General features: G+C 42.3%; 1 protein-coding gene across 2 annotated transcripts in view; it reads right to left on the bottom strand.

Moving 5' to 3' along the window:
- Positions 1-18,146, bottom strand: part of LOC110533364 (serine/threonine-protein kinase 10) — a 58,377-nt gene that overhangs the window by 29,164 nt on the left and 11,067 nt on the right. For both annotated transcript variants that reach the window (XR_005053587.1, XM_036989717.1), the window contains exons 2-5: positions 14,053-14,217; positions 4,617-4,665; positions 2,527-2,676; positions 744-816 (exon numbers count right to left, since the gene is read on the bottom strand). Coding sequence is in view for 1 of the 2 variants with exons in the window: in XM_036989717.1 (XP_036845612.1) it covers positions 744-816; positions 2,527-2,676; positions 4,617-4,665; positions 14,053-14,217 (437 nt within the window). In the remaining variant the exon portion in view is untranslated. The remainder of the gene's footprint in view (positions 1-743; positions 817-2,526; positions 2,677-4,616; positions 4,666-14,052; positions 14,218-18,146) is intronic.

An 18,146-nucleotide genomic window follows, 5' to 3' on the forward strand; every position in this document is an offset into this window, starting at 1 on the left:
TGTCATGTGTTGCTGCCTTGTTAGGTTGTTGTCTTAGGTCTCTCTTTATGTAGTGTTGCGTTGTCCCTCTTGTTGTGATGTTTGTTTTGTCCTATATTTATATTTTATTTTTAATCCCAGCCCATCCCCACAGGATGCCTTTTGGTAGGCCGTCATTGTAAATAAGAATTTGTTCTTAACTGACTTGCCTAGTTAAATAAAGGTTAAATAAATCTTTTTTTTTTTTAAATAAGCTTCAAATTCACAGCAGAATACACAATGAAATTCCATCTGTATCTCATTTATGACGCTATCGAACATTGTGCAACACCTGGGCAGGGTGAGAAGCTATCCCAATTGACATTGGATAACCTGCTCTGGTCAATAGTTAACTTCAACCGAACCATGCTTATTGGCAAACTAGCCAGGCCCAGCTAAAGCACAAGGTCCAGAATCAAACTAAAGACATGAGCTTTTCCTAGGGCCTTGTAAGGCTATGATCAAATTACACTGAGGAGTGGGCACTACTTTAAGGAATGTCATTATGCATTATGATATCAAGCAGAACATAGAACTGGTTTAATAGGTACCATGGGTAGTAGCAAGAAGATGTTTGACATCCAGTCATGCAGTACAACCCTATTCCCTACATAGTGCGTTACATTTTGACCGGAGACCAATAAAAAGGTGCCATTTTGGACACAATCACTGGCAGTGTCGACACCCATTGTCATTCCCCTTTGTTTTCATGTGTATGTACTCACCAGTATGGTGTTCCTATAAAAGAGTCCCTTCTTTGCAGAGTTTTGGTATTTTGCGCTGACACGCCAAAATCCGCTGAAAGAAAACAGAACAGTTCAAATGTTTTTCAGAACTCCATTTCTTGGTAGAGAGAATGATTGACAGGCCAGTGTTATAACCTAATTTCTTCTTCCGGGGGAGGAATGTGTTTCTACACCGTAAAACTGCCATGACATCAGAGACAAGACGCAAAGCTGACTGATTCAATTTACAGCACAGGGTATAACATCCCAAACGACCTTTCCATTTCCCCAAACATGATCCAGCACTTACAGAGATGTTATTTCTGCTTTAGCAACACATGAGTCTTTCTCAGGATATTACCAGAGACCGCCTGGGATGAGACCAGGGCAATGTTAGGTCTAGAGTTCAGATTGTAGTCTTTTATACTGTTACTACCACCTTTATTTACTAAGCAAGACAATTAAAAACAAATTCTTATTAACAATGAGACTACCTGGGGCAGCAGGTAGCATAGGGGTTAGAGAGTTGGGCCAGTAAAACGAAAGGTTGCTAGATCGAATCCCCGAGCTGATAAGGTAAAAATCTGTCGTTCTGCCCCCGAACAAGGTCGTTAACCCACTGTTCCTAGACCATCATTGTAAATAAGAATGTTCTTAACTGACTTGCCTAGTTAAACAAAGGTTAAATAAAAACATTTTGGTCATATATTATCTTGTAATATAGTTACTTAAATCATGAACAGACTTCAGACTTCCCTTTGTAAGTATAGTGTCTGATTTCTGTTAGGCCTTGGGGAATTCTTTAGGGGCCAATGCCTTTTCAGTGATGGTTGATTTGATTTGAGAATGGGACAACCCTATGATCTAGGATGAAAATACTCCACTTTCCCCAGACAGCAATAGTATCGGTTGTCCGTTCCTGAGGAGCAGATCCAAATTCTACATCTATGGAGCAAAATGACAGGCCATGAGAACTGTACTGTACACGTCGGTCTTATTTGGGTAACTTTCCATTAGAGGCTCTCCCAATCATTAAAACAAAGCTCCGGAGTCTGTCCTAGTGAAACTATGTGAGGCACTGAAGAGGGCCTTGTAACATGACAAATCAGTCAGACTGTCTGAAGTTCAGACAGTGGGTTGGAAGTCACTGACAGCGGGAGTTCCCAGGGGGTCCTTAAAAGTTCACGGGCGTTATCAGGCAGCCCTTTCGAGTACAGTCCTGCTCTCTTCCCTGCTCCTCCCTTTCTCTCAGACTGACATTTATAAAGCTATTATAGGCTCCACAAAGCAGCCGTATAGTTTGGCAAGTGGCGATTCAACAAAAATCTGATAGACCTTTTGGACCCAAATCCTCAGCACACAGAACTTCAGGGATATTGAAACTCAACAGAATACTAGCTATAAATCACATTGAGAAAGAATTTATCAGAATGCCGCATTCCAAGACATCTCACATCTGATTCTTCCAAGATGACTCAGGGAAGGACTTTTTCTAACTGGGTCGATTTATGTGAACATTCCCATCACGCTCTGCTTTCCAACAAGATAACAGCCACTTTTTCCAAAGACAACCGTGACCAATATACAATGTCCAATGAGAAGTCGTTGTTGCTTACTGGAGAATTAATCCAAATAGTTTAAGACTGTGGATAACAGAGGAAGATTAAGGGGGATGGTTAGACCCAATTAGTAGAACACTGGTTCTAGCATTCTAGAGGTCTCCATGTTCTAGAAGAATACATTCTATGGGTAAAACAATGTGAGGGAGAATATAGGGACTCACCTAGCTTGATGTCTCCCTCCAGTGTAAGAAGGATGTTCCCGGCCTTCAAGTCTCTGTGGATGATCTTGATGCTGTGCAGGTAGACCAGGGCCTCCAGCATCTGTTTACAGATTACCTGTATCTGGGGCTCTATCAGGCCCCGGTCTAGCTCTGCAGACCAGAAAGAGGCGAGGACACCGGTTAGGGTAATGGACATCACTTTACACATCAACAAAAGTTTTACTTTAAATCCCCTCAAGAGAAAAATGGTACAACCCATTTTTACTAGTAACAAGTCAGAACTCCCCCGAAGGCAAGGTGGTTTATTGGGTCACCTGAGTATTTTCTATGCAGCAGATCGGGCTTCTGCCAGTACAATATGTAAGTAGTCTTAAGAGGTCACTGCCCCCTGAGAGCCGAGAGTGTAAATTGACTTTGAGAAAACATTCACATGCTAAAGCAGGCTATCTCGATTCTTTCTGTGTTTGGTTAGCTGTATTTGGGGCCAGCGACTGCTGTAGTAGAAGCTGGAGGGAAACTCCACAGTACAGTAGAGCAGAGTTCAGTAGAGTAGGTTATAGTTCAGTACAGTAAATTGTGTACTCAGATCTACTGAACAGTACATTAGACTATTTACTGTGCCATCTAAACTTGTGGACCCAACAGTTTTGTGAATACTATGATTTCCCCATTGCAGCCAATTCAATTGCAGACATTTCATTACGGATTTTTCTGAAATTCCATTACCGATTTGGTAACGATTAACTAATACCATTAACTAACTTAATTATTTGTCATTTGACAGCTCTAGCTGATGTATTTCTAATAAGTTAAGACTTTTTCTGGTAGCTGATGTTTTCTGAGACCCCTTCTCCAACAGTTTGACCAGAAATCATTATTCTAGATTTTTAGGATGGAAAATAAATAAATGTATGTATGTATGTATGTATGTATGTATGTATGTATGTATGTATGTATGTATGTATGTATGTATGTGTGTGTGTATGTATGTGTGTATGTGTGTATGTATGTGTGTATGTATGTATGTATGTATGTATGTATGTATGTATGTATGTGTGTATGTGTGTGTGTGTGTGTGTGTGTGTGTGTATGTATGTATGTATGTGTGTGTGTGTGTGTGTGTGTCTGTATGTATGTATGTATGTATGTATGTATGTATGTGCCTTAATTTCTCAAAAATATAGACTCTTTGATTTAATTTGACACCCAATTCAACATGCACATATGAAGTTAACGTGTCGGTGCTCATCGGTCCTTTTACATGGAAACTACCAGGGGTCTCCTCTCTATCTGCGCTTAGTGTTTTGCAACAATAGCAGATCCATTACAGCGTGACGTCACTTGGCCTTGTTCGCCAATTATTTTATAATAAAGCAATATTCTTAAGAGCAACAATGCCTTGGCCCTTGCAGCTATGGCCTGAGGTATAGAATCTGAAACATCAAATGGAAGAGGGAAGCTTATGGTTCTAAGGGAGAGAGCACAGAGCACATACCCATGAAGCACCACGCTGTCTACAGTACTGTGGGGTCTGGAATTATTGACACCCTTGATAAAGATGAGCAAAAAATACTGCATAAAATAAATAACACAAATACTGACCTATATTGTATGCATTTTTGGGGAGAAAAAGTATATTATTTTATACTAATACAATTTCTCAGATAAAGTCATAAAAATCTCAAATATATGGGAGAAAAATAATTGGATCCCCTGTTTATAAATACTTCAGCACCCTCTTAAATTGTGAGGATAATGACACTGAGCCTTTTTCTAAAATGTGTTATGCGATTGGAGAACATAATGAGAGGGATCTTAGAAAATTCCTCCATACAGAATCTTTCTGGATCCTTGATATCTTTTGTCTGCGCTTATGGACTGCCCTCGTCAGCTCAACGTTGGCCTGCCGAAAGAACAATGCATGTGCAGAAAATACCTCATCTCTACTACAAAATATGGTGGTGGATCTTTCATGTTATGGGGCTATTTTGCTTCCAATTTAGCATACAACATAGCTCAGAATTGGAATAATGTTTTGCTCATCTTTATCAAGGGATCCAATAATTCCGGACCCCACAACGTCTCCGTACCTAACATCGTTGCGTCCACGGCTCCTCCGGGGCAGAACTCAATCATGATCTGTGTGGACAAAGAGGAAAACAGTCAGTATTGTGATTTACATTCTTATCAGGAAATAAACTGAATACAAATGTATCAGAAAATACAAACTAAATACAAACTTCCTAAGAGGGAAGAGGGATTCCATGGAAAGTCACATTTTCTAGAGAACCATCAACATGACGCACTTTAAAGTCACAGGCATATGTTAGTAGCTATTGTTTGACTTTTACTGTGATCACTTCAGAAGCTTCCCAGAGAAAAAGGAAGCGGGGTAAAGAAAGAGAGAAGATGGATTACATGGAGGGGGGCTGAGAGGAGACGAGAGGGAAAGTCCAGAGAAGTGACAGGTAGTAAGTAGCCTAGCTGCCTTCAATCTTACTGAGATACACTGGTCTCTCTCTGCTGTATGGCCCTGAGAGAATTTCTGAAATCTAGAGAAGGGAGCGAGACAGGAGTTGTAGGCAGTAAGGCCTCTTGGAACTCAGATAACCTATACAATAAAAGACAGCACATGTCAGCAGCAGACGCCTGACGCTGCCCAGTCACCAGGAGATTAACCAACAGCTCCCTTTCTAGTCGTACACTCCTGTCTCTGACATCTGTGTTGAAAGCCCTCTCAATCACTCTACAATGCCTCGTGTCGCTATAGGCGATTCTCACCGTGGCCGTACAGAACAGCACTACAGTCAGTGTGTGTTTAGCGATGGATACGATAACAGACTGTCACTGTAACATAAACCAAATACCATCCCTGCCAAGGTGAAACAGCAAGAGCTGAGGAAAGGCAGAAACAGAATAGAAAAAAAGCCCACTGACAACAATCCCGTGCATCTGCACTGTCAAAGGCTATTTATGAACGAGTAATGCAAGTCAAAAGGGGCCGAGCACAATAAAGCCAGAGTAGAAAGGTGTTTTGATCATATTCCTCATGACTTGAGGGTTGATGGGGTACAGTAACTTTAACATACCGCCGTTGTTTAAGGGATTCTGAGAGCACCTCAAATTTTCAAAGAAGTGTGTTCGCGAGCACATGCATGTTTCTTTATCCAAGGCACTCAGATGGCTTGTCACTGTTCATCAACAGCATACATATCTCACTGTTACATAATCCCCTGACGATTGAGTAACACCGACTAGGTCTTGTGTTACCATAGCAAAAAAGGCCCTCTCCAACCCATTAATGCACCTCTGTGCTATAACACCATTGTCAAAGCAACAAAACTAATGGAGGACTTACAGGTAGTCACTGTACATAAGTGGACACACACACACACACACACGACTCCATCCCCAGCCGAGGGAGGTGCCCATGTTCCGGTCAGTCTTGGCTAGCCTCCACAGTAAAACAAGGGCGTCTTATGAGGCATAAGGTGATTTTAAAAAGTGGTGTTTGAGGCCTTGTATTAACATTGGATCCATTGGAGTTGAGGTTAATGTGGTTTTTCCTGAATCCCTACAGATCCTCTCATCAACAAATACTTCAGATGTGGATGACAAGCTAGGTAAATAGACTTAAGAGGAAGGCATACCTGGTACAACCTCAACATTGGCTGTGTCCACTGAATGCCATTCAAATGACTACATGATAAACACCTACTGTAAAATGCTTTATCAGCTTGTGGTTTTATGTATAGACAACAGGAAGTTTTTAGTGGAATCTAAATGATAATTATATCTATCGCTGCTACTGTAGGTAAATCACAGCAGTTTTCTCCCTTTGAGGGAATGTTGGCATGGTTTCCAGATGACAAGAGCAATTTTGCACTGGGGAAAGATGTGATCCAACTGGTCAGACCGCATATAAACTACAGCCTGTATGTTCCTCTTGGAGAGAACTATCTTAATAATTGATGACTGTTAAAAGATGCCGTTTTACTGGCTAAGCCCTCTGAGTTTATGCCACTGACTGTTCAGTCGGGCAAGTTAAGTTGAGCTGATGCAGACTTGCAACCACTGTGTGAGATACACAAGTAAACTGGCTTAGGTAGCACCTTGGCGACATTGACGTGGTATTTAAGTTCATACAACTGTGTACCGACACCGACAGGGATTTCCAACCTCATGTTCTAAGAAATCTCCCGGACATCTTTTCTCCATCATGAAAAGAATCAGCATTATGCATAGTGACACTTTGGGAATTGAATAACTTTCCAGTGATAGACAGGTAAAAGGTTCTAAAATTGGTTTAGGACCCATTTAGGTCAAAAATGTGTCACCCTTGAAGTACAGAGGCCATTATCAGCAACCATCACTCCTGTGTTTCAATGACACATTGTGTTAGCTAATCCAAGTTTATCATTTTAAAAAGGCTAATTGATCATTAGAAAACCATTTTGCAATTATGTTCACACAGCTTTAAACTGTTGTTCTGTTTAAAGCAGCAATACAACTGGCCTTCTTTAGACTAGTTGAGTATCTGGAACATCAGCATTTGTGGGTTTGATGGTTTTACAGGCTCAAAATGTAAACAAATAAACTTTTTTCTGAAACTCATCAGTCTATTCTTGTTCTGGGAAATGAAGACTATTCCATGCAAGAAACTGCCAAGAAACTGCCAAGAAACTGAAGATCTCGTACAACGCTGTGTACTACTCCCTTCACGGAACAGCGCAAACTGGCTACAACCAGAATAGAAAGAGAAGTGGGAGAACCTGGTGCACAACTGAGAAAGTACATTAGAGTGTGTAGTTTGAGAAACAGATGCCTCAAGTCCTCAACTGGCAGCTTCATTAAATAGTACCCGCAAAACACCCGTCTCAACTTCAACAGTGAAGAGGCGACTCCGGGATGCTAGCCTTCTAGACTGAGTTGCAAAGAAAAAGCCATAACTCAGACTGGATAATAAAAAGAAAAGATTAAGATGGGCAAAAATAACACAGACACTGGACAGAGGAACTGTGTGTCGCCTCTTCACTGTTGAAGGAAATGTCTAAGTGACCCCAAACTTTGAATGGTAGTAATATATAGTTGAAGTAAGAAGTTTACATTACATCTTAGCCAAATACATTTAAACTCGGTTTCTCACAATTCCTGACATTTAATCCTAGTAAAAATTCCCTGTCTTCGGTCAGTTAGGACCACTTTATTTTAAGAATGTGAAATGTCCGAATAATAGTAGAGAGAATGATTTATTTCAGCTTTTCATCACATTCCCAGTGGGTCAGAAGTTAACATACACTCAATTAGTGTTTGGTAGCATTGCCTTTAAATTGTTTAACTTGGGTCAAAAGTTTTGGGTAGCCTTCCACAAGCTTCCCACAATAAGTTGGATGAATTTTAGCACATTCCTCCTGACAGAGCTGGTGTAACTGAGTCAGGTTTGTAGGCCTCCTTGCTCGCACATGCTTTTTCAGTTCTGCCCACACATTTTCCATAGGGTTGAGGTCGGGGCTTTGTGATGGTCACTCCAATACCTTGACCTGGTTGTCCTTAAGCCATTTTGCCACAACTTTGGAAGTATGCTTGGGGTCTTTGTCCATTTGGAAGACCCATTTGCGACCAAGCTTTAACTTCCTGACTGATGTCTTGAGATGTTGCTTCAATATATCCACTTAAATTGTTCTGCCTCATGATGCCATCTATTTTGTGAAGTTGCAGCAAAGCACAAGGCAAGTCAGTTAAAAACAAATTCTTATTTTCAATGACGGCCTAGGAACATTGGGTTAACTGCCTGTTCAGGGGCAGTTAACCTTTCGGTTACTAGTCCAACGCTCTAACCACTAGGCTACCCTGCCACCCCATTATGGCCAAACAGTTCCATTTTTGGTTCATCAGACCAGAGGACATTTCTCCAAAAAGTATGATCTTTGTCTCCATGTGCAGTTGCAAACTGATGGCTTTTTTATGGTGGTTTTGGAGCAGTGGCTTCTTCCTTGCTGAGCAGCGTTTCAGGTTATGTTGATATAGGACTCATTTAACTGTAGATAGATACTTTAGTACCGGTTTCCTCCAGCATCTTCCCAAGGTCCTTTGCTGTTGTTCTGGGATTGATTTGCACTTTTCGCACCAAAGTACATTCATCTCTAGGAGACAGAACACGTGGTCCCATGGTGTTTATACTTGTGTACTATTGTTTGTACAGATGAACGTGGTACCTTCAGACGTTTGGAAATTGCTCCCAAGGATGAACCAGACTTGTGGAGGTCTTGGCTGATTTATATTTGATTTTCCCATGATGTCAAGCAACGAGGCACTGATTTTAAAGATATGGCCTTGAAATACATCCACAGGTACACCTCCAATTGACTCAAATGATGTCAATTAGCCTATCAGAGGCTTCTAAAGCCATGACATAATTTTCTGGAATTGTCCAAGCTGTTTAAAGGCACAGTCAACTTAATGTATGTAAACTTCTGACCCACTGGAATTGTGACAGTTATATGTGAAATAATCTGTAAACAATTGCTGTAAAAATTACTTGTGTCATGCACAATGTAGATGTTCTAACTGACTTGCCAAAACTATAGTTTGTTAAGAAATTTGTGGAGTGGTTGAAAAATGACTTTTGATGATTCCAACCTAAGTGTATGTAAACTTCCAACTTCAACTGTGTGTGTGTGTGTGTGAGAGATATCTCTATATAGATATAACATCTTGGCAGAAAGCACAGCGTTGATTTCCGCTGCTACACAAATGATACACTACTTTACATTTCTGAGAAGGATTTTAGCTCCACAGATAAATTAGACTGTATTAGTGATTGAAATACTTGGATGGCTCACAACTTCCTCCATCTAAATCAAGCAAAGACCGAGGTACTTATTGTTGGGGCCATAGCACAGAGAGAGAATCTAGTCGCACATTTTAATTCAGGCAATAAAGACCAAACAGGTAAAAAAAAAAAATAAAAAAAAAAAAACTTGGTGTTATTTTAGATTCTGAACTAAATTTCAAAATCACACATTAGGAATGTGACCAAATAGCTTTTTACCACTTCAGGAACATTGCCAAGATGCGTCCGTTTCTCTCAACCTGCTACAGAGAGACTCATCCATGTTTATTACAAGCAGGCTTGACTACTGTAATGCTCTCCTGTCTGGTCTACTCAAGAAAGCCACTGGTCAGCTGTAAAACATACAGAATGCTGCAGCACGGGTACTGACCAAGACCAGATGGAGAGCACACATTACACCAGTTTTAAGGTCTCTGCACTGGCTGCCTGTGAGTTTTGGAATTCATTTTAAGATTCTATTGGTTTTTAAATCAATCCATGATTGTGCACTACAATACAATTCAGACATGCTTTTAAGTTATGTACTCAGTAGGTCCCTGAGGTCCTCTGTCACTGGCCTTTTAACTATCCCAAAGCCTAGGACCAAGACGCATGGAGAGGCAGCCTTTAGTTACCATGCCCCCAGCCTCTGGAATAGCCTGCCAGAGTACCTGAGGGAGGGCAAAACTGTGGACATATTTAAAAGAGATCTTAAAACACATCTTTTTAGATTTGCTTTTCCTCAGGGTGCTTTTTAGTCGTTCAGTTTGTGTCACGCTTTTATTTTTTAATCTTATGTTTGTTGTGTAGTAAATATTTAAGCTTTTATTTAATAGTTTTGTATTTTCCTGTTAAGCACATTGCATGTCTGAAATGTGGTGTATAAATAAAGCTTGATTTGACGGTACATTACAGTACGTCCTCAAGATGGATTCAGAATGAAGAACCGTAAATAGACAGACAACACGTTGCTCTACGTGATGTACTCTAGCTCTACTGAGATGGTGGGTAGAAGGGAGTGAGATAGTGAACAAAAGAGGATGAGGGCATATTTACAGTAAACGGAGTGGCGCTGTGCTGGGGGGATAAAAACAAGAACAGGGACCCTACACGGACGTCATTCACTTCCTGTTATATGGTTCCTCTCACAGTCCATCTCTACCTCTGCTTGGTATCAACTGAACAGAACACAGCAGCATTTCTTTAGACTGAGAGCCCTCTCTTCATCAAGAAGCAGCCTCAAGGAGATAGACTTATTCACAAGGAATAAATTATACATACTAATTACACTCTGTCTCACAGTGTGCAGTAGGGTTTTGTGTTGGCCCTAGGAGTGGCAATAGACTACACTGACTGCACACTAAGAGACACACCATCCATCTGTTAACACCTACTAATACAGTTCTAGAGTCTATTATTGGTTGATCTCCAGATGAAAACATTCATGGCTGGCTGCAGTCCCTCAACTAATAATGAAGAACGTAACTGGTCCTGTAAGACAGGGTTTGTTTGATAGATCAGAAGTTGGCTAGTTAGTCAAGATGGAGTGATTCCAGAAGTGAACAAAAGCTTATAAAATGGTGTGTGTGTGTCTGCGCCTCTGCTGCCTGCGCCTCTGCTGCCTGCGCCTCTGCTGCCTGCGCCTCTGCTGCCTGCGTCTACTGTCCGTGTGTCTACTGTCCGTGATCATGTCTCTGTGTGTATGTCTGTGTGTGTATGTCAGCAGTCAATTAGCTACCCTACGGTAAAGGCCCCCTGTTTCTCACGCTGTGGCTGGAAAACAGATTGTTCCTAAATGAGAACAAACAGCCTTCTCTCTCTCCCCAGAGCAGAGTAGGTGGGCAGCGGAATGTGCTCTCCAGCTGAAAGAGGGGGGTTTTTGAGGCCCAAAGCCCAACTGCCGGTTCTCTTCAGCAGAGACACCCCACCCAGCCTAGGCAGACTGGCATCCTCCAGGGATCACATCTTTAGTCATCCCCTTGGCACTGGCCCTTGGCCAGGGAGAGGCAATACTCTCACTTTGTGGTGCCAGTGTTTGTGTGGAGGTGTTATGGTCAGACAACTCATCCCCACCCAGAAACATATTGGGTTGTTCCGACACTGGAGAGAGAGAGAGGCCAAACTATAACCTGATTCTTTCTGATGATATCCAAGTATGACATAGTTCTATTGTGTCATCTAAACCGCCAATCTTAACAGGGTCATTAGAATAAATAAATAGTGGGAAGTGGTGTATAAGTGAGCACTGCCTCTGGCTACTCACTCTGGGAGGAAATAACCTGGGCCTCTTGAATAAGATCACATTGATGTCAGACTATACTGCCCATGTACACTCAATGATAGGCTGCACCATTTTAAATGTAGAATAGTTGAGAATGAGATCAGAGAGAAAACTGAAACCCCACCAAGGACACACACAGACAGGAAATGTGTGGTTTGAAAGCTGTATGTGTATTTGCACACGGCCCTTTATCAAAACACAATGAGCTGACACAGTCTCGATGCAGAGGCCTTGTAGAATGTACCTTTCGCACTATGGAATTTCAGCTATGCCATAGCAGGGGTGCAACAAGCCTCAGGGTTTTGAACAGCTGGGTAGGGAGAGCAATAGACCTGCTGCCATGTACAAGGTGCCCCAACACTGCATTATGATGTCATACCCCACTCCTCTGACTGTTGACCTTCTACTCTGAACCCTATGAGAGATGGAATCATTGTGTACACAACCATTTAAAAAAAATCGGTGTGAGGCTGGAATGAAATGTAGAAAACTCTTGGCATCTACTTGGTCTGTAAGAACCACACTTAAAGCTGCACTATACAGACACCGCTCCGACTATTTCCTGGGTGCTAAAATTGAACTATTTCAGTTTAAACTGCTGTGAAATATCACCCAAAAAGCTACATAATGCAGGTTTAAGATAATCTACACTTTCGCCTCTATGACCATTTCAACTCAGCAGTTTTACATCACTTTGGCTTTTAGCTGTCGAGTTGAGTTGAGTTTATACTGCACTTATATCCAGGTCACGGTTTCAAAGGTCACAGTCGGTCATGCAATGACAGTCACAAAAATACTATAGTCAGATAAATAATGAATCGTAAATGTCAGAATCCAACCCAATGTGTATCACAGTTCAGAATAACATAACATTTTGTTGCAGTATGAACAGTGTGCTACAGAATAGCATCATAAAGTGATGCTGCAGTATGAACAGTGTGTATCAGAATAGCATCATAAAGTGATGCTGCAGTATGAACAGTGTGCTACAGAATAGCATCATAAAGTGATGCTGCAGTATGAACAGTGTGCTACAGAATAGCATCATAAAGTGATGTTGCAGTATGAACAGTGTGCTACAGAATAGCATCATAAAGTGTTGTTGCAGTATGAACAGTGTGCTACAGAATAGCATCATAAAGTGTTGCTGCAGTATGAACAGTGTGTATCAGAATAGCATCATAAAGTGATGCTGCAGTATGAACAGTGTGCTACAGAATAGCATCATAAAGTGATGCTGCAGTATGAACAGTGTGCTACAGAATAGCATCATAAAGTGATGTTGCAGTATGAACAGTGTGCTACAGAATAGCATCATAAAGTGATGCTGCAGTATGAACAGTGTGTAACAGAATAGCATCATAAAGTGATGCTGCAGTATGAACAGTGTGCTACAGAATAGCATCATAAAGTGTTGCTGCAGTATGAACAGTGTGCTACAGAATAGCATCATAAAGTGTTGTTGCAGTATGAACAGTGTGCTACAGAATAGCATCATAAAGTGTTGTTGCAGTATGAACAGTGTGTAACAGAATAGCATCATAAAGTGTTGCTGCAGTATGAACAGTGTGCTACAGAATAGCATCATAAAGTGATGCTGCAGTATGAACAGTGTGCTACAGAATAGCATCATAAAGTGATGCTGCAGTATGAACAGTGTGTAACAGAATAGCATCATAAAGTGATGCTGCAATATGAACAGTGTGCTACAGAATAGCATCATAAAGTGATGCTGCAGTATGAACAGTGTGCTACAGAATAGCATCATAAAGTGATGCTGCAGTATGAACAGTGTGCTACAGAATAGCATCATAAAGTGATGCTGCAGTATGAACAGTGTGCTACAGAATAGCATCATAAAGTGATGCTGCAGTATGAACAGTGTGCTACAGAATAGCATCATAAAGTGTTGTTGCAGTATGAACAGTGTGCTACAGAATAGCATCATAAAGTGATGCTGCAATATGAACAGTGTGCTAGATTATTTGTTTTAACAATAACGTGTTGGCTTGTGACCATTTTCTTTTTTTGCTACATTTCGTAATTCCTAGGATACTTGATGTCCGGGACCAGCATGCTTTATAAGGTCACTAGTGTTTGTCTTGGAAGACACGGGCAGATTACAAAGTACATGCAAAATTGCAGTGTATTCAATAATGAGAGGGAGAGAGGGAAAAAAAAGTATCCTAGAGAGAGGAAGTGAACGATCTAGCTAGATCCTCATAGAATCTATGAAGGTTCACCATCAGGTTAGGTCAGAACCTATTCTGTAATAGAGGGTTCTGGAATGGATCAGACCATTGATTTGGCTAACAGTTTTGGGAGTTCCAGTATAAACTCCACAGGGTCCAGTTCCGGCTCACCGTCGGCACAGTGGCTCATGAGTGGCCCACTGGCGGCCCGGAGGTCTTACCCAGAGCTTGGCGTCGTGGTAGAAGGCATCTAGCAGCTTAACAATGTAGCGGTGGTCACACTTGGCCAGGATGTCTATCTCCACCATGTAGTCCTCCAGCTCCTCTTCAGTCTTTGTCTCAATCACCTTGGCCGCAGCCAGCGCTCCAGTCTCCTTGTTTTTGGCCTAGAAGATAAAGGAGTCAACATGTCATTACTTACACCATCGTGTACTCATTTAGTGTTCATGAGATGAAGGATATCGAGCCATTTATACATTCATTTAAAAAGCCTTCTCATATATATTTTGCTTTGCGATTCTATCCTAACAGGCGTTACTTTCTATTGGGTGACTGGTAAATGTCAAAAGGTCAGCACACAGGAAGCAGGCTATAGGCATCATTTCTGCACATGGGGGCTATTTAAATAGACTACAGGAGGACAGTGAATTTTAATCAGAGGGTATATTGAGTAATACTAAGAAAAATCATAGGTGGGGCCCAGCCGTGGTGAACTAGGAGGGGAGTTAGGAAGGAAATTGAACTTGCAAAAACCACCCCGTTTCGAAATGAACTTCCGTGTTTTTCTCATGTGACTACAATTGAAAAGGTAGTGAAGACATCACAAGTCTCATACATTGTGAAATAAGCAAATGGACTTCATGGAGTTAAAGTTACTAGTCTTAGTGAATTAACATTATATGTCACACATTAAATACTGGAAACTAAATTTGACAATATAGGTTGGACTTCAAAAACCATATCTGGGCCACCGCCCTCCCACCCAATGAATTCCTCTGTGTGTGTGTGTGTGTGTGTGTGTGTGTGTGTGTGTGTGTGTGTGTGTGTGTGTGTGTGTGTGTGTGTGTGTGTCCAAGACTTTCTCATGGAAATAAACCTTAATCAAAACCCTAGCAGAAAAAGTTTTACTTAATGGCTTAAAAAGCACAACAGGAAAGGAAACTGCACACCCTGTAAGAGCTAAGGAGGAGGAACCACTGTAGCCATGCAGTCAGCCAGCCCATCCATCCACACTGACAAGGCACTACAAAGGAGTTAGAAACACTGTCCCCGACTGCATGATAAACCAGCATCAGGAGGGGTGAGTAAGTGGTGACCACATGACAACAGACAGGAAGTACAGGTCTCTGTCAGAGGCTATAATTCTGAGAATGAATTCATCTAGGTTAAACAAGTTGTGCTCTGGGAAAGGTGTGTGGTCTCTACATAATGGTGTGTGTGTGTGAGAATGAGAGCAGAGAGAACAAAGACTGTGCGAGACAGAGAGAGAGCAACAACAAAAAATTAAAAGAGAAAGGATGTTGTGAGTTAACAAATGGGAGAAAGAGGTAAAAGTCAAGAGAGACATATGTCTTTATCTGTAGTATAGGCAGATAGATCTACACTGAGCCTACCAAACATCAGGAACACCTTTCAAATGTTGAGTTGCACCTCCTTTGGCCTCAGAAGAACCTCAATTCGTCAGGCATGAACTCTACAAGATGTCAAACAGGGATGCTGGTCCATGTTGACTCCAATGCTTCCCACAGTTGTGTCAAGTTGGCTGGATGTCCTTTGGGTGGTGGACAATTCTTGATACACATGAGAAACTGTTGAGCGTGAAAAATCCAGCAGCATTCCAGTTCTAGACAAACCGGTACGCCTGGCACCTACTACCATACCTAGTTCAAAGGCACTTAAATATTTTGTCTTGCCCATTCACCTTCTGAATGGCATACATACACAATCCATGTCTCAAATGTCTCAAGGCTTAAAAATTATTATTTAACTGTCTCCTCCCCTTCATCTACACTGATAGTTGTGAGCGAGTGAGTGAATGAGTGAGCGAGTGAGCGAGCAAGCGAGGATAGCTCATACTACTCCCAATGACCTGGAGATGCGAGGCTGCAGACTAAACAGCCTGGTGGGGTCCAGTGCCTGAGGGGTCTGTGGGAAAACATCTGGGTAAACAGTGTAGTCACGCACACGCCTGGAGACACTGGCCTACCATAATTACAACCCTGAGAGTTCCCGAAGATGGAATAACTCCAGGGCCTTTTTTAAATGAGGACTCCGTTTTTCCTGGTGAGGTCACATGGTTAGGAAACTTAACCTTTGCATATAGTGTTTGACTGGAAAGACATCTGACAATGCGTCGCAGAGCATTTGCATTTCATCACCACATCCAGGAAACGGCTCTGCTCCCACCACGGAAACCCCCATCTCAGAGTCAACAAAGGGCCCGTTAGGTCACAATTCCCACTTAACGAGTCTGCATAACCAAGCTCGCTAACCCCGCACTCTCTTTCCACCCCTCTCTCTTTATCACATTCTGAGGCTTGGAGAAAGGTGCACACTGCTCGTGCCTGACTGGGAGTCATTACCTCTTTTCCACTCGCGTCTAGTCTGCCAACCCCCCACCCTGCTCTGCAGCTCAGTGAGAACACGACCCAGGAATGTGCTTCTGGGCTTCAGTTGAGTTGGGGGGGGGGGGGGGGGGGTGGAGAGACGGAGAGATAGAGCATCTTCCCATCTGTAAGTCTGTCTGTCTATGGGGGAGGGAAGGGGCTGTACTGTACACAGAGGAAATGACACTGAAACGCCTCAATGTGCCTCACAAGGGAGCACTGACTTCCTGGAAGGCATAAAAGGCTCTGCAGTCTCTCCACTGGAGGAGGAGGAAGAGTGGTGCTGGGTGAGCATAGAGCTGTATACTCACACTAACCTGATTGTACTAACAGATAGAAAAACTGGCTTACAACACCAACTCTTCCTCCTCTCCATTATCACAGCAGAGAACAACAAAGCAGTGCTCTCTAACCCAATCATCACACTGAGGAACAACAAAGCTGTGCTCTCTCTAACCCAATCATCACACTGAGGAACAACAAAGCAGTGCTCTCTCTAACCCAATCATCCCACTGAGAAACAAAAAAGCAGTTCTCTCTAACCCAATCATCACACTGAGGAACAACAAAGCAGTGCTCTCTCTAACCCAATCATCCCACTGAGAAACAAAAAAGCAGTGCTCTCTCTAACCCAATCATCCCACTGAGGAACAAAAAACTGTTCAGTAGATTGTTTTGCCCAACATTTCCATGGATGTCAGGGACAACTAAACGTCACAGGCCCCTCTTTTGCTATAGCCCGCCTGTCTGTGACCGCCTGTTGGCGTCCCTTCATGGGAGAAGTCACTCTTCCTCTCAGTGCTCCACAAAAGGTCAAAGCCTTAAACGAGGGATCAGCTTCTTCTCCCCTGCCTCTGGGGTACGTGATGAGAACACACACAGATCCAGTTAGTGGAGTGACGTTCACTGGGCAGATTACTACACCTGGCTGTGAAAGAAGAGGAGCAGACACACTGGGCTCAGCGGGTGGTATGTGTCTGCTCTCTGCTGCTGCTGGCACAGCCTCCTGGGGCCAATCACTTCCAGGTTGATAGCAAAATACAGTACAGTAACCATGAAGCGGTGTGCCAAGGCGTGGGCCTGCCTGCATGTACACTGTACTGTGCACTTTGCCAGAGTGCACATGCACACAGGCTGACAGGACACTAATCCCAGCCCCAGCCCAGCCCATCTCTAGAGAATGTGTGCTTAACCTTTGCCCTGGCATTAAGATGTACAACCCTGAACATTTCTCTGAACAGGAATGTCATGTCTAGAATTCTTGTTAACATTGGGCTGCCTAGTAAATCTTAATCTCCCTCTGAAGATGACTCAAATCAACTTACCAAAAATATGGTGAAAAAGACATATCAGACAGCTTTGGGTCCTGGGAACACCAGGCTTGTTTGTTTGATTCTCATATAAGAAGCATATCAGGTACAGATTATGAAGAGATGGGCAACTACCCACATCCATACCAACCCCCTCGTGACAGCGAAGATTAAAACACATGATTTAAGTTAATTTCCTGCATTTCTACACATTTTGCCATGGACAGAGAGAAGATTTAGCAGTTTTACAGCTAATGTCATGCAATTATACACATTTTGCCATAGGGTGGAGGCAAATGTTTGCATTTTTAATATATGATAACTGATGACCCCACCCCGGTTGGGGCCCAAATAAACTGCTGATGCACAACCAAATTTCGAAATTGTACACATTATAAC

The sequence above is a fragment of the Oncorhynchus mykiss genome, chromosome 10 (genome assembly GCF_013265735.2).
Source record: "Oncorhynchus mykiss isolate Arlee chromosome 10, USDA_OmykA_1.1, whole genome shotgun sequence".
NCBI classification, from domain to species: Eukaryota; Metazoa; Chordata; class Actinopteri; order Salmoniformes; family Salmonidae; genus Oncorhynchus; species Oncorhynchus mykiss.